Below are 16,139 nucleotides of genomic sequence, written 5' to 3' on the forward strand. Positions count from 1 at the left end.
CCCCTCCCGGCGGCTCTGCACACACGGGGATGGATACAGAGGGGCTTCCACACGGCGCCGTCAACATTCTCTTTACAAACGTGAGTGGATTCTCCAGGCAAACTATGCACTATTTCATGGTCGGAAAGAATCAAAGGAAGTTTAAATGAGGGTGGAGTTAAACTGTGCTAAATTACAGTAGTGCTTATTAGTAACTAGATTTCAAAAGGTTACAGAAAATTTACATTCTCTACACAAAAACTGCATCTCCTGCACAGACAACATCGACATCGACACAGGAAGGAAACTGATTGTCCATTCTTTGCCCAGGAAGTCTCGGTACTTTATAGATTCGTCTTTACCTCTTATATGTTGTTGTTCTTCCGAAAAAGCAGTTAATTTTTTTTCCTTTTCCTTTTTATACTAGGGACGTGGAGATGTTAAAACGACAACAAAAAATATATATATAAAAACAGGAATGAAATCTGTGAGAGAATATTTTTGGTTCTAAAGACGGGTGCATCCGTTTGTCTTCGCCCGAATCCCTTGCCGGAGACCACACGAGCAGTGACATTGCACGGAGAGGGCAGCTTTGGGTTCCCGCCGCCGTCACTGAAACCACCGGAAGGCGGCTCCCGTCGGAAGCATCACCTTCTGGCGGGGGCGGGAGACAAAAACAAGGAGAGAGTTCAGTCAGGGTCCGGCCGGGCCTGGTGCAAAGACGTTCCCTGTGGATGGCCTCATGGCGGAGGGATGGGCATGGAGGACAAGCAGCCACCCCATGGAGTTCCTGCCATCCTGGCCAGGCCAGAGAAGGAGCCTTGACCCGCTGGGCCGCTGGCAAGCCCGGAGCACCCTGAGGTCTCCTGAGTCACTGTGCCCAGGAACCCTCCTTCCGGACAGGAAGACCCCTTCCCCCTGATCCAAAGGCCACAAGCGCCAGGCGGCTGGGGTGCATCTGGGAGCTGGGCGCGCTGCTCTGCCGACTGAGCGTGCTAAGCGTGCGCGCGGGGCGGTACGCGGGAGTGTGCCTCGAGCTCTGCTACAGTGTGTCGTGTGTCGGAGCCCTGGCAGGGAGGAAGGATAGCTGCTGTGTTCACCGAGAGGCTGCGCCTCTAAGCTGTGGGCAGGGGCAGTAGTGGGGGGGCTGTGTTCGGGCGTGTATCTACACGAGACGAGAGCAGGTGCCCTGGCGTGCACATAGGTGTATCCTCTGAGCAGGAGAGCAGATGTGTGAGGTTTGGGGCCGGGGTGGGGGGGTGGGGGAGCCACAGCTGGGATGCCATTATTGTTTTCCAACCGTTTGGGACATTTGAATCAAGCCCACTCGTAGAGGGGCGGAGACAGGGCAGGGAGAGCAGGCTGAAAAGATGCTTTTGTACCCAGGCCTGGCACCAAAGCTAGGCTGCGGTGGCTGGGAGCACAGGGACAGGCCCTGTCATGAGCGGGAAGAGAAAGCAGCCATGGGAAGCTCTCTGCCTTCTTCAAGATAAGCCCATAGTGGACAGGACTTACCCACACCCCAGGCTCACAGCCACCCTTTAACCCCAGGCCCATAGGACCCCTGACCAGTAGCTGTGCAGGCAGACTGATCCTGAGGCTCCGAAGCACACCAAATCTATTAACTAGGTGCCCAGACCCAGAATTCTTCCAGATCTCAGGGCAAGGTGGGCAGCATTGAGGCTTCCCTACCCTTGGGTGGCCTTGGGGGAGCCAGTGAGCTCTGCAGGGGCAAGAGAAGGGCTGACTCTAAAAGCGACAAGGTCCAAGGGACACCTCAAACAGGGCAGGGGAGAGTCCCAGAATCTTCAGTCATGGACTGGAAGCTCAAGGACACGTGTAAGAGTGGGAAACTTCAGACCTCTACGGGTGTCTTGATACCTAGCCCAGAAGTATCTTCGGAATCCCAGAGCCTGGCATTCCCGGCCAGGACCCTGCCTGGAATCTTATGCTTGATTTGCAAACTATAACCTAATGGGATCTCAGGATGTGACTCTGACTTTGAGGGCAGTGAACTGGTGTCTGGGAGCCGGGTCTAGAACCCCCGAGCCCAGGGATGGCCGGGCATCCCCCAGACTCTTGGCCAGGTAGGAAAGGTGAGGGTGGGGGTGGGTTTGGACTGCCAGACAGACGCAAGAGCCCACACACCTCCCTCTAAGGCGCCGTTACCTCCAGAGCAGCGGAAGGCTTCTTTTTGAGTTCCTCACATTTTCTGAATTTGCAAATCTGATGGCCAGTCTTTCGGTTCCTACAACTGCTGCACTGCTCGCAGTTGATGCGCCGCCGGCAGGGCGCACACATGCCGCAGCGTTTCCGCTTCTTCTTGCCCGAGCTGATGGCGGAGGCTAGCTCTCCCTGCATGGGGTACTCAGCCAGGCCGGCCATGTGCAGCGCGCTCTCGGCCAGGAATACACCTGCTGGGGTCATGATGAAGAGGCCTGGGTTGATGGGGAAGGCGCCCAGGTAGGGGAAGTCGGACTGGCCGTTGAGGGCTTCGGCGCCCGCCACAGCCTCCATGTCAGGCAGGCCTGCGCCCGCCTCGCTCATGAGCGGCAGGTGCTCCTGCACCACGCGCTTCAGCATCTCCGTGGACTGCGCGAACTGCTGCAGCGTGAGCTGTCCCTCGGCCGCCAGCTCCGTGGCCCTCTCTGCCTTGCTCAGCAGGCTGGCCACAGCACCGCTTTTGTGCTTTGAGGTAGGGTTGCTCTTGTCCACTGCCATGGCTGCCGCCAGGTCATGCCCGTTGGCCAACAGGGAGGCAGCCGCTGCGGCCGCAGCAGCCTTTTCGGCAGATTCCCCGCTCATCATGCTGCCCCCGCCGCTGCCCCCACCGCTCCCGAAGGAAGAGTAGTGAGAGAGAGGGCGGGAGCGGCGCAGGCTCTTGTTGAGGGGTTCGCTGATGATGCCACTCTTGTTCCGACGCTCAGGGGGTGGCGCGTCATCCGCCACCGAGGCCGGTGTGGCAGTGGCCGCCGCCGCACTCTTGTCTGCCACGCCCGCCTTCGGGCCGCTGCCGCCGCTGCCATTGGTGTTGCTACTGCTGCTGCTGCCGCCGGTGTCCTGGGGGCCACTGCCAAGGCTCGACATGGTGGGGCCGAGGCCCAGAGCCCGCTTCTGGGGGAGCCTGCCAACCGTGGGGGGGTCCACAGATGAGCACTGGGCCCCACCGCCCACAACAGACACCTGGTGGGCCGACTGCTCAGGGCAGGCACATGGTCGGGTGTCCACGTGGAAGTGTCTTCACTCTGTTGGAAGAAGAGGACACAGGGTCAGGGCCGCGTTCAACATGGCCGCCAACATCACCACCGCCAGCTGTGCCCGGGCAGCCAGTGCATCGACCACCAACCTGCCCAGGTGTTTATGCAACGTCAGGTCCATCCTGGTGAGGTGTTTGGGTGTTTTGTACTATCTCAGTTAAGATGCAGTGGCTAGTCAAGCCCCACTTGAAGATGAGGATGACCAGGGGTAGGAGAGTTGACCACAGCCCATGGCTCCACCTGTGCCCAGTGGCCTGGAGGAGGCTCACCCAGGATTCCTTAGCCCAGATCTGTGATGCCGGGAACACCTGGGAACACCTGACAGAGGCAGGCAGTCCTTCCTGGGTGTGGGGGCATGTCAGCCTAGAGAGCTGGGCTGGGCTGTGGCAGGAAGGGCCAATGGCTGGTACAAATGAGAACTGAGAGAACAGGTGTGACCCTCCAGAGAACGAAGCCTTTTCCACATTTCTGAGGTGGTCCTTCCTAAGACAGAGCGTGCTCTGCTCAAGCCCCAAGACAAAGACACAGAGCAGCCAGGCTCCTTGGCCAGGAGCTCTGCAAGGAACTAGTCCAGATGGAGTAGAGTGGCAGTTTCCTCATCAGCCCTGGCTCTCAAGCGTCGCTTCTCTGTCTGCCTGCCGTGGCCCAGCAACCCCCAAGAGAGGGCCCAGCCCCTGAGCAGCTGGCGGCTTAAGGGGGAGGCGCACATCTGGCTGGGCCTGTCCCGCCCTGGGCCTGGGGGCGGCACACACAGCATCTTTGTCCCCAGGCAACCCCACCATCCCCCAGCCACAGGACTCAGTCTGTCCAGAGATCATCTAGTCCAACTCTCTGCACTGACAGAAGGGGAAATTGAGGCCCTGAGCATGCAGGGCTCTGCCCAAGGAGAGATCACAAGGAGGAGCAAGTGCAGGAAAGGGAAGTCTGTCTTCTGGGTGGGGTGAATGGCAAGCATCAGTAACACCCGCCCTGCCAGTGGGCACTGGCCTAGGCTCATGTCTTACTGGCCAGAAGTGCTGGGCAAGTCAGCAGACTCCACCAGACATTCAGGATGACTTGCTAGGCATCCAGTGCCACAGAAGTCAGAGTTAAGAGGGAAGGGGTCATGTACGCACAAGGACAGCTGTGCTGCATGTACCACCTCCTAAGGGCGCGGGCCAGGCTGGCCTTCTTTGCAGAGACAGGTACCTTTCCAGGCATCAGTGACCCTGGCTAAGAGTTGGGGACTAGGGTCAGTGAAATCAGGGATAGAGATCATCACCCTAAGTCAACTCACCCAAGTTCCTGCCCATCCAAGCTTAACTACTCTGCCTTGGACCATAGCCCCAGACACAGGGTGAGAGGAGACAGGAGAAGGCAGGCGCCCGAGGGCTGGAGAGGCGGGGAGGGGAGCAGTCTGCGCCCTAGCCCCCTCGTGCGTCCTCCGCCTCTGCGGCCTGCTGGCTGGTGGCAGAAATCGATAGCTGCATTAACGCAGCTCTTGCTCCACTCACTCCCTCCCTCCTCCCAGCTCCAGGATCTAGCTCTGTGTGCAGGGCGGGCAGGTCAATTAGAAGTCAGCTCCCTCCAACACAGCGAGGGCTAGTGCTCTGGCTGAGGCTCTCTGCTTTTGTCTCCATTCCGAGTCTCTTGTGGTGGGGACCAAACCTTACATTGTGTTGATCTCTGGCCCTCTCTCCGAGTCTCTCCGATCTTCCATTTCTGTCCTTCCACTGGGGGCTCCCCTCCCCCAGCCCCCCCCAGGTCCTGGGACATGCTGAGCTTGGGTGCTTGGGACCAGAGGACGTGATATGTCATCGAACAGGTGCTGCAAGCACAGCACTGTGGTTTGTCAGCCACAGAAACTGAAGGTGGGGGTACACAAGGAGAACTGGCATGCGGGGTGCCTCCGTGCTCAAATCTCAAAGTGGGCAGATACCAACATCTAGTCCCCAAGCTTATTCCAAATCTACCCCTATACCTGGCTCATCCTCTCCTCCAGACCCTGGGAAAAGCTGATGCCCGAGTCCCACTGGACCCCTGACCACAAGGCCTGTTTGCTTTACTGATGGAAGGAAAGGACCTGAGAGGATCTTCTCCCGGGCCCAGCCTCCTACCAAAGGAGGGCACACAGCAACCCCTTCTCAGGCCAAGAAGGGCCTGGCAGTGCCCAGGCAGCAGGGGAGGAGCTGGGCTGCGTTGAAGCGGAGCGGGAATGAGCGGGAGGGAAAGCTGGCGGGCAGGCGGGCGGCGGCGGGCGCATCCATCATCGGCCCTGCCAGGAACGCATCCAGCCCCCAAAAAGAAATACTGCGCCTGAGGAGGGACAACAAAGGGCTCCGTTTCATCAGCAATGCGGAGCCAGCGCCCCGCCGCCCCGCCAGCCGCGGTCAGCCCACAAAGGACCCCTTTGTCCATGCAGGAGCCAGGCCGGCCAGGGAGCTGGGACCAGGGGCTGACGGGCGGGGACAGAGCCCAGGGGGTGGGGGATGAGAGGGGGGGCGGCTAGTCATAGAGAGCTGGGGGCGTCGCAGGGAACAGGGAAGCAGAACAGAGACAGGTGGTGGAGATAGGGGGTCATGAGACAGCACTTAAGGGGTGGGTCTGAGAAAAGGCAATCTGGAAAGGAAAGGGCAAAGGGTCAAGGTTAGAGGATAGAATGGCAGGGAGAGCAGAGACGTGGCAAGGAGGGTCAGAAAGACCAGGCATTGAGCCCAGTTCACACTTGAGGGTATGAGAGACACAGAAACAGAGCCCAGGAGAGCCTGGACTCAGGGACGTGGGACCAAGAGAAGGCATACCCAGAGAAAGGGAGACAGGTGGGGGGAGCAGATGAGACCCACCTTGTCCAGGGACCCAGTCCACACTGGTCCCAGTTCTGAGGAGGGCTAGAGGGGCAGGGGGAGGCGTGCAATGGTTCTTGACTCAGGCACCAGTACTCTGTGGCCTCAGGCTAGCCAAAGTTGGGGCCACTCTCCTGTCAGTGGGGCAGCTCCTTGTCCCTACCCCCAGGCCCTGGCCAGCCCTACAGAGCACACGCCCCGCCCTTCTCTAACCAGTTCCCATCACCAAGCGAACTCAGGCTACGTACCAACTAACCCTACCAACTATCATTTATTGAGCACCTACTGTGTCCCAGGTGCTGTGTCCCTATGATACATATATCTTGTCCCCCCTCCTTGACTCCTCCCCAGAAGCCAGGAGATAGGAACTATGTATGAACCAACTTCAGAGATAAGGAAATTGAAGCTCACACAGGTTCAAGTTGTCAGGCCAATGTCTAACAGCTGGGGCCCAGTGGGGGTAGAACTTGAACCCAGAACCCAAATTTAGTCACCCTTCTCAGTGATGCCTTTGTTTACCCGTGCAACTGACAGAGCAGCCCAGGGCAAAGTGATCCAGCCACCCCTGAAGCTGCCTCCACGCCCCCCCCACCCCCCCGCCCCAGGGCTGTTACGTGCTGTCACCTTTACGTGGTTGGGCGGGTGCGCTGTCACAGACCCCGGGGGAGCGCCCCCACCTGGGGGGCTTGGAGATAGCCCAGGCAGGAAACAAGAATGCTAGGTCAGTGACATCATAATGCCAGCTGGTAGTGAGGTCATGGGAGGTGGTGGCAGCACCCTCACTTCACCAGAAGCCCCAGGGGAGCCAGGATCAACATCCAGTAGGACCCTATCCTGAGTTCTTCGGGCTGGGCAGCACTGCTGGGGCACAAGGATGGGATGGTGCCGAAGGCAAGTGGCGCACAGGCAGCCCACTGCGAGACACTCCAATGTTCTGGTGCACAGATCCCCCACTGCTTACGCATGCCCCATGGTACTGAGGAGACAATGTAGGGTACAGAACATGCTACCCCAGAGGAGAATGTGGGAGCTGGGCTGATGGTCACACGAACCAATGTAAAATGGCAGAGGGAAGGGAACCTGGGGAGGCCTCCCGGGGCGGGGGTGGGGGTGGGGGGTGAGGATGCTAGCCTGTGAGTTGAGGATAAGAGGTTACCAAAGGGGACACACGTCTGAAAGGGTTCCTAGGAAATGAGAAGCGGGTGCTAAGTGTGGCTATGAAGTTGGCAGGATCCCAACTAGGCTGGGCCTTGAGTTCAAGGGCAGGATTTTATTTTAAACGGCTTTACTAAGGTATAGTTTACACACTATAAAACAAAGTCCACCCATTTGTGTGTGTACAAATCAACGACTTTTAGTTTACAGAGTCGTGCGATCATCACTACCAGCAAGGGTAGAGTCTGAGCAAGGAGCCATCCCTTCCCCACGGCACCCTGCCTGCTGAGGGAGGGCCTCCTGGAGGAGGCTGTATTTCAGAGAGGCCTTCAGGTGCCTGCCTAGCACTAGCCCCGCAAGTCCACCATCATCTGGACAGGCCAGCTCTGAGACTTGCACGTCCCGGCTTGTGATACCTTCCTGCCCTTCCACGCATACTCCTGACATCCCCGCTACGGCCCCTCATCCCCTCCGCCCGCCTTGGTGGGCTGGTCTCTGGCTGCGAATGGAGCTAAGATGGACAGACTGACCTGGAGAGCAGACTACAGGTTACTCAAGTGAGCTGAGCCAAGTGTGTTGTGTGTGGAGGGGGGTTCAACTGATTTCCATGATTCAACTTGGGACTTTCCATAGGGGAAAACACCCCACTCAGGCCCAAGGAGATACACATGGGGACACTGGACTTGGGGTGAGGCAGGGAGAAATGCAGTCTGGCCAGAGGGGGTGGGGTACATGTCCAGTGATAAATGAACTCACACAGGACACTCAGACCACGGCGAGCACCCAGTGAGGGTGCGGGACATGCCCGCAACATCACTAGGGTCTTTCCAAGACTCTCACCCGACCCTGACTGCCAAGGACAGAATGGGGAATGTAATACTACTTCTCTGACTCCACACCCTCAACCTCCTCCCTCCCTCCTCCCTGCCTGAGGACTAAAATGTGCAGCTGAGAAAACCCCTGGGTATGTGGGGCTCTGTTCTCCCTTGTGCAGCTCCCCAAAACAAGTAGAAAAAAGAGATCAACCCATTTCATGGATGGGAACACTGTGGTGCCGGGCAGGAGGTATGTCTTGACCTGAGCACACCTAGGGAGCGAGACGGGGACACCTGATAAAGACAAGGTCTTCCTCAGCACATACCTCCCTCAGATCAGGTTCCTTCCTCGTAAGAGTCGAAGGATCAGGAAGGCCCTTCCTTACTTTGTGACCTTGGAATATGGTTTCTAAGCCAGTCTCCTCACCTGAAACGAGACCATGACGGTAGCAGCTAATGTGCATGGAGGCCACTGGACCTTCCTTTCAGGGAGCCCTCATCCCCATCTTCTGAAGGAAATGCTATTACTGCCTCATTCGGAGCAGGCCCCCTGAGCAGAGGTTGTGATGTAGAGAGGATGACACCCTCTCCATTTGGGACCCCCTGATCTTCAAGTTTTCCTAAGGGCTGATGTTACAGAGGAACCAGCCTGGGATCTGAGCCCAAGGAGACATGGGGACACAGGGCCTCTTTCCCAGTGCGCCTCTCCATGAGACAAGTTCAGAGATATTTGGGCCAAGGCCTTGGGGAGGTCTCTCCTTGTGGGGCTCATTTCAGCGTGGGGAGGCATGTCAAGAGGGCTGGCTGGGGCACTAGAGCTCCGAGGTCTAGGCTTGTGGCTCCATTCTGTCCCTCTGTTGACTTTCACCAAGTTCTCCCCTCAACCCCACTGAGCCTCAGTTTCCCATCTGTAAAGTGGAAAAGGGCTCTTGCTCCTCACCCCAAACTTCAGGAGTCATGATCACAGAGAGGTTTCTGGGAAAAAGGTGGGAAGATGAGATTCAGACTCCAGATAGTGATCCCCTTGCACCCACTAAATCCCAAGAGCGTCCCAGAGGGTCTGAATCAGCTGATAAAATTTTAATTTAGGAAAACTGAAGTCTGGAGAGTTTTAAGCAGGTCACACGGTTGGGATCAAGACCCAGATGGGGCCTCCCTGGTGACGCAAGGGGTTAAGCACCGCACTATGAAGCAATCCGCAGCCTCTGCAGCATGAGTTCAATCCCCGGCCAGAAAGAAATCCACATGGTGCGGCAGACCTCTCCTGTCTCGCCCGCTGCTCCCCTCAGCAGTGCATTTCAGTCAGTCTGACTGTTCTGTTCCCCACTATGTCTCTGGTGGATCCTCTTACCCCCCTGCATCTCTGGCCTGTACCCCAGCTCTGTATGCATAAATCTTTAAAAAAAAAAAAAGACCCAGATGGGGTGCTTCCCTGGTGGCCTAGGAATTAAGTCTCAGCGAGCTATCACTGCTACAGCCTGAGTTCGATCCCCAGCTAGGGAGCTGACCCACATGGCGCAGCAGACCTCTCCTGTCTTGCCCGCTGCTCCCCCCAGCAGTGTATTTCAGTCAGTCTGCCTGTTCTTTTCCCCACTCTGCCTCTGGTGAATCCTCTTATCCTCCCCACCCCCTACACCTCTGGCCTATACCCCAGTTCTTCTATGCAAAAAAAAAAAAAAAAAAAAGACTCAGATGATGTGAGTCTTACTGGAGTGAGAAGGATGTAACCCTCTGCCTGTCTCTCCAGACACAACAGGCCTTAACAATGAGCGAGCACTCCCTCCCTGCCATGCATTATGCTCAGCAGTTTACCTTTTCTCAGTGAACTTTTTCTGTAATTCTTTAATTTTTTTAAAATGTTTACTTTCTCATTGCTGATACTTTATATTTTTTTTTTAAAAAAGATTTATTTACTTACACAAGCACTGGGTACAGTCAGAAGTGCGTGAGGGTGAGAGAATTCACCAGAGCCTGAGTGGGGAGCAAAACAGGGAGACTGACGAAATACACTGCTGAGGGGAGCAGCGGGCGGCAGGAGAGGTCTGTCTTGCCATGTGGGACCCTCCTCCGGTGGCCGGGGAGCAGTTGGAGATTGAACCGGTGCTGCAGAGGCTGTGGGCAGCTTCGCAGCCCAGCACTCAACCACTGCGCCACCAGGGGAGGCCCTGTAACTCTTTAATTAGTATTATTCCCATTTACAGAGGAGGCAACTGAGGCTCAGGGAGGTAGTCACCTGCCACAGCTCACAGAGCACTATGTGGCAGAGACAGAATTTGAAACCAGGTCTGTATGACTGCAGGACCTTGCTTTCCAAAAATGAGACACCAGGAAGGAAAGATTTTGGCCAGAGGGTGAGATCCAATTCAACCCTGAGCCCAGGGGAACCCCCTCAGTTTCCCATGATGCTGGGGGATGGCTCTCAGGTTTGGGGTAAAACACGTCAGGGCACTGCTGCAGAGAAGTCTGCAGCTGTACCCTAAGGCCCAGGAAAAGACAGGGGAAGGGGCTGCGGGTGGGCCGGACGGGCCAGGCTGGGCCAGAGCTCCGGGCATTCCGGCGGCCTCCGCAGGAAGCAGAATGGGACGGAAACCGGCTCCTGCCTCCTCCCCCAGAATCCTGTGGGCAGCCCAGCCGGGCCGCACAGAGGCCCTCTTTGTGCCTGCCCCAACCCGCCACCCGTGGCTGGCCCAGGGTTTTGAGTTTCCTGGGGGGTGGGGGCCTTGCCACTGCTAAACCTCCAGCTACCTCCCCCTCTCAGGGGCGGTCACAGTCGTCCACAGTTGGAGGAAGTGAGTGGATAGCCGGGGCTATCCCAGAGACCCCGGGGGATCGGGTGTCTGCTACAGCTCACCCACCCAACACCTACAAACCCTAGTTAGGGGCTGGAGGGGAGCAGAGGGGCTCAGAGACAGCCCCCAAGAGGCTGACCCCGGAACCTGCCCTCTCTGTCACCTGGAAACCCCCATCCCTTCCATCTCACTGCTTAGGCTGAGGCTGGTGGCCATAGAGAGACTGGCCAGGGGGACGTGGCTGTCCATCTGTCAACTACCATCTCCCACTCTCCACGGATACAGAGGACACATCAAGAGGGGAGCCTCAAGCTCACTTCAGCATTTCAGGGTACAAAAGCCCCTTGGGTGGTGTAACTATGCTGAAGGAACACCGGGTCCCAGGGGTGAGCTCAGGTTGGAGGGTGTATCGCGAGGAGCAAGGCCAAAGACAAATGTGTATGTGTGTGTCCACCCAGGAGGTATGTCAGACACACCAACGTATGCTGTGTGCACGGGTGGGGGTGGTGTGTGTGTGTGTGTGTGTGTGTGCGCGTGTGCAGTCTCAGGTGTCACCCTCCCCGGGCCTGAGGCCTGATGTACACACTGGGTTAATGTACCGCTGTAAGCGGAGATATGAGTGTGACCTTCCAGCATGTACAAGGGAGCGTGTGCTCTCTGTGGGCACAAGCGTATGCCGCACATGCCTGTGTGTAAGTACAGTGGTTTATGTGACACCTGGATGTGTATGGGTTCTGACCTGTGTGTGTCAACACATTTTTGTTATGTGTACGTGTGTGTGTTCACAACTGAGTTGTGTCAAGGCCTCGGAGGGGATCTGGGATGTGACTCTGAGGCCCAACTGGGATGGGGATGGCGCAGACAGGAACTGAAGCCAGGTGCTGGGGCCCTATGGAAACAGGAAGCTGCCCACAGGTGCGCTTGGGCTGTGGTGGGGGCTGGGCCCCGCCCAAGTTCGTTTGTCCCCCATGAGAAACCAACCCAGGGTTCTACTGCCAGAGACGCTCTCCCAGCCAGGGACACCTGTCTTGTGAGAGAGGCACCTGCCTTGTCTGCTGTTCATGGACCAACAACTCCGGGCAGCGTCTATCCGCCTGCCTGGCCAGAGTGTGGAAAAAACTGGAAAACAAAAGCCCCCAGACCGCAGGCCCTCCCTGCAGAGGCGTGGGGGAGGCAGGCAAGAGGCGGGAGGCTGAGGAGGAGGGAGGGAGGTGTCGCCGCAGCCCCGGAACACAAAAATAATGAGGCGAGAGGGGCCATGGGGCCCAGCCGGCTGGTTCCGGAGTCGCTATCTGACCTTGACAGATGCCACAGCTGGGCGCCTGGAGAGGAGCCGCTGCCACAGTGCTGCAGAATCAGCCCCCCCATCGCCCCCACCTCCCCCAGGCCAGGTCGATGGAGGTTCAGACAGGCCCCGGCCACAGGCAGCCACCCCACCAGGTGGGAGCAGGAGGACCTCAGATTCCCTCCTAGTTTGGGAGTGGGGCTGGGAGGAAATGGAGGCAAGGGAGGGGGGCAGGGCCACTGCAGGGCGAGCATGCATGAGTGGGAGGCAGCAAGGGGGCCTCCTGAGGGTGCCCTGGCCCTCAGGTGTGGCTGTGTGAGAAACATACAGAGCGTACTATTGTGTTTGTGTAGCTGGAAGGCCGAGGGTGTTTGGAAAAGGGAAGCAAAGTGTGAGTAGGGATGTGACAAAGATTGCACTTGTGTGTATGTGTGTGTGTGTGCGCCCTTGGGGTCACACAAGGCTGATGTCCCTGAAATGGGTGTGATCACATCACTCAGGGGTGGGCACTGATGACTCCCCTGCTCCCTTTCCAGAGCCACAGCTGTCCTGGCAGGTGTAAGCCATGCGGGGGCCAGGGAGGGGTATGTGTGTGTAAGACAGAAAACTAACCCCCTCCCCAAGTTCTACCACCTGCAGAAGGAGAGGTGTCCTTATAGCCTCCACTCCCACCCCCAGGCCCCTCTCTCTCCCACAGTGGCAGTGTCCCTGGACATTACTGATGGGCATGGGGACACCACTCTGGGGACACCAGTGAGGGGCTGGGGTATGAGCTGCAGGAGGGGATGCTGGGCTGGAGACGGATTAGCAATTCCGAGCACTGGCTGCATAATTAAAAAATCATTACGGCAGGCGGGCGGGCAGAGCCGAGTGTGAGCTCACGCTCAGAGCGGGCGGGGACACTGCCACGGTGCTCCCCCTCCCACTGCTTCCCCGAGGAAAAATCCCACCTGCTAATATAATTATGGAAAAACACAAGCACAGAAATTCGGTTTCAGCAAACAACGTGCCTGAGTGCCCAGGGCCTGCCTGGCCCTCAGCACGTTAAGCAGGCTGGTCACTCATGGCCAGGGGCCTGGCAGTGAAGCAGACCCTGCTGGATCCACCCCGCTCCGGATCCTGAGCTCCGCTCCCTCAGCAGCCCCAAAGAGAGGGTAGTAGGGGACACAGAGAGCCCAGTTCCACAGATCCCAAATCTAGGAGGAAACTGGCCATTCTTGCGGGCTTATACATGGGGACGCTGAGACTAAGGAACCTGCTAAGTTCAGTGTGGCAAAGTCAAGGTGGACCCTGCTGCATTGGTACAAAACTCAGGAGCTCAACACCCTCTCTTCCCCTGTACTCCCCAGCTTCCTTCTTGTATCAGTCACCCCCAGATTCGCCCCCCGCCCCACTGGCAGGAATAAGCATCTCTCTCCCCAAGACTGAATGGGCTATCGAGTCATATGCCCCAGCGGGATCCAGAACCTACCCACACCAATACCCCACAGTGGGGCTGTGGGGAGCCCTAGTCTCCCAGCTCAGGGACATGGCGTCCTGAGTTCTGGGCTCGTCTGGGTTAAGCCAGGCGAGCAGAGCTGGCTCCCGCCCCGAGAATCGTGGCCAGCTCTGGGGCACAGGCCCCAGAATGGCAGGAACAGCCGCCATCACCTCGGGCCTGGAGCAGGCAAAGCGGGGAGGGGAGCCGGGCCTAATTAGTCGGCCTGGGACCCAGGCGGGCGCCGGGCAGCAGACGCAGCAGCCAGCCGCACAGGCACGTCCGTGGCCGCCGGGAGGGGAGCTGAGAGGCCGAGGCACCCTGAGACGCGATGGGACAGGCGGCCTGGGAAGGCCGGGCCAAGGAGATTCCGCACCGAGCAGGCCTTCCTCCCCTCATTTCTCGGTGCCACCAGGCGCAGCAATTAGAGGCTTTCAAAGTTTGTCCTTAATTGGTTTCATTTTTGCCTCATAAATGATTCATGGCCCTGGAGGTCTCGAGGCAGAGGGAGTGGCAGGGGAAATTTGGGGAGGCTTTGCCTGGAGCCAGGCCCCTACCTGAGGCTGGAGAGGGGGCCCTGCCTCAGCCCAGTGGATGACAGAGGCTGGCAAAGCCTTGGGCAGGTGGGATCCACCAGCAAAAACAAAAACCCAGGTCTTCTCCTTGGGGCACTAATTAGGAACGGACAACTCTTCTACAGACCATAACCAGGTCCACAGCCACCACAGCTGCTGGGGCCCTGAGAACATGAATAATAATGTAACGATAACAAAGTGTCAATAGTAATAGTAAAGATGGTGAACACTTAAGTTCTTCCGAAATTCCAGGTATGGATCTAAGAACAACATATGCATCCTTTCTTTTAAATCCACAAGCTTCCAAGCCCCGACCAAAGCACTATTTGAGAGATACCAATATTCCCATTTTACAGATGAAGAAACCAAGGCTTGGAGACAGTAAGGACTGCCCTGACTCTCTGAGGCCAGAACTCACTCCAAGTGTTCTCAAGGCTGGACATCATGAACACTGCCCAAAACACAGTTCAGCAGCTGCAGGTCCCAAGGAAGTCTGGGAAGGTTCTGAGGCCAGCAGGAAGACCCCAGAGGGCACCAGTGGCCCCACATCCACCTAGCTAGGTCAGCACTGTGATTCAAAAGGCTGTGACCTTGGTTGGGCAGTGGCCTCACTGAGCCTAACTGGCCCACTTAGAGCCTTATGGTTATGTGTTAGACATGGATACAAAGAGATGACATGGCCCCCACCCTCAGGAAGCTCCCAGTCTAGGGAGAGATGGACATACAGACACACAGGAGAGTTTAACAGAATCTGCAGTAAACCTCAAGTGCTCAGCCAGTGGGCTGAAGCGCTGGGGGCAGCACCAGGGAGGGCTTCCTGGAGAAGGTGAGGTGGCAGAAGTTAGAGGAAGCTTTTCCCCTCTGACCCCAGCCCCAGTCTACACAGGATGCTCAAGGAGTGGGTGTCTGTGACCCACTTTAAAATCCAAGATTAGGGCCTCCCCGGTGGCGCAGCGGTTGAGCGCTGGGTTGCGAAGCTGCCCGCGGCCTCTGCAGCGCCGGTTCGTTCCCCGGCTGCTCCCCGGCCACCAGAGGAGGGTCCCACATGGCGCGCAGACCTCTCCTGCCGCCCGCTGCTCCCCTCAGCAGTGTACTTCGGTCCTTCTGCCTGCTCTGCTCCCCGCTCTGGCTCTGGTGAATTCTCTCACCCTCCCGCGCTTCTGACTGTACCCAGTGCATGTATAAACAAAACAAACAAACAAAAAACCAGCAAACAAATAAATAAAGCATGCCTCTATAAAAAAATAAAAAAAAATAAAAAATAAAAAAAAATAAAATCCAAGATTACGGGTTGGGCCTTGAAGAAATACGGAAGCACAGAACACGTCAGAGAGATGTGGGATGCAAAGTGCCCGCTCAGTCTATCCATGCCCGTCATTTCCATCGCAGCCAACCATGGGAGCAAGGTGAACATAACTGCAGGACCCACCTGGACTCTGGGGACATCCTAGAGGGAAGGGAACCCACTAAACAGATCTGGGAGAGGATGCTGTATAGACTGGCTTCCCTTAGAGTTCCAGTGCTGCAGGCCACTAGCTGTTGACTCCTGGGTACCTCACAAATATCACCTTCTCTTGCGTGTCCTCTAGTTCCTCTGATCCAACCACATGCACCAGGTTCATCTCCAAAAGCCTACTGTCCTTCTCAGACCCTGGCACCCGCAGTCCCATCTGCCCCCTGCTTTCCACTCAGGCAGCTTCCACCAAGTAGTGAAACAGAGTAAAGCCAGACACCTGAAGTGGTTATATGTCCCCGAGCCTCACCACACCCCTAAGTGGCATATCTGATCATCCCTGCCTCCCAGATGAGGAAAATGAAGCTCAGAAAAGTTAAAGGACCTGCCGTTTGAGGGAAACCCAGGCTCAAAGCTCTTCCAAGTCCATGTTCCTCACTTTGCTGCCTCCTGGAGGTCAGTATCCCTGGCCTGTCCCAGGCCTGGCCACTACTTACTCCAGTCCTGACCCTGTCTCTGTCTGGACCAGGAC

General features: G+C 57.1%; 1 protein-coding gene across 9 annotated transcripts in view; it reads right to left on the reverse strand.

The window, feature by feature from the left end:
* Positions 1-394: 394 nt before the first annotated feature.
* CXXC5 (CXXC finger protein 5) overlaps positions 395-16,139 on the reverse strand; it is a 33,566-nt gene continuing 17,821 nt past the window's right edge. For 4 of the 9 annotated variants that reach the window (XM_037509170.2, XM_054694332.1, XM_037509172.2 and 1 more), the window contains exons 2-3: positions 2,149-3,224; positions 395-633 (exon numbers count right to left, since the gene is read on the reverse strand). In XM_037509170.2, coding sequence (XP_037365067.1) covers positions 589-633; positions 2,149-3,066 — 963 coding nt within the window. In that variant the 5' untranslated portion in view covers positions 3,067-3,224 and the 3' untranslated portion in view covers positions 395-588. The other 5 variants (XM_054694331.1, XM_037509169.2, XM_037509171.2 and 2 more) reach the window with 5 other exon arrangements.

Source organism: Talpa occidentalis, unplaced genomic scaffold (genome assembly GCF_014898055.3).
Source record: "Talpa occidentalis isolate TD23 unplaced genomic scaffold, MPIMG_talOcc4v2.1 talOcc4.13, whole genome shotgun sequence".
Classification (NCBI taxonomy): domain Eukaryota; kingdom Metazoa; phylum Chordata; class Mammalia; order Eulipotyphla; family Talpidae; genus Talpa; species Talpa occidentalis.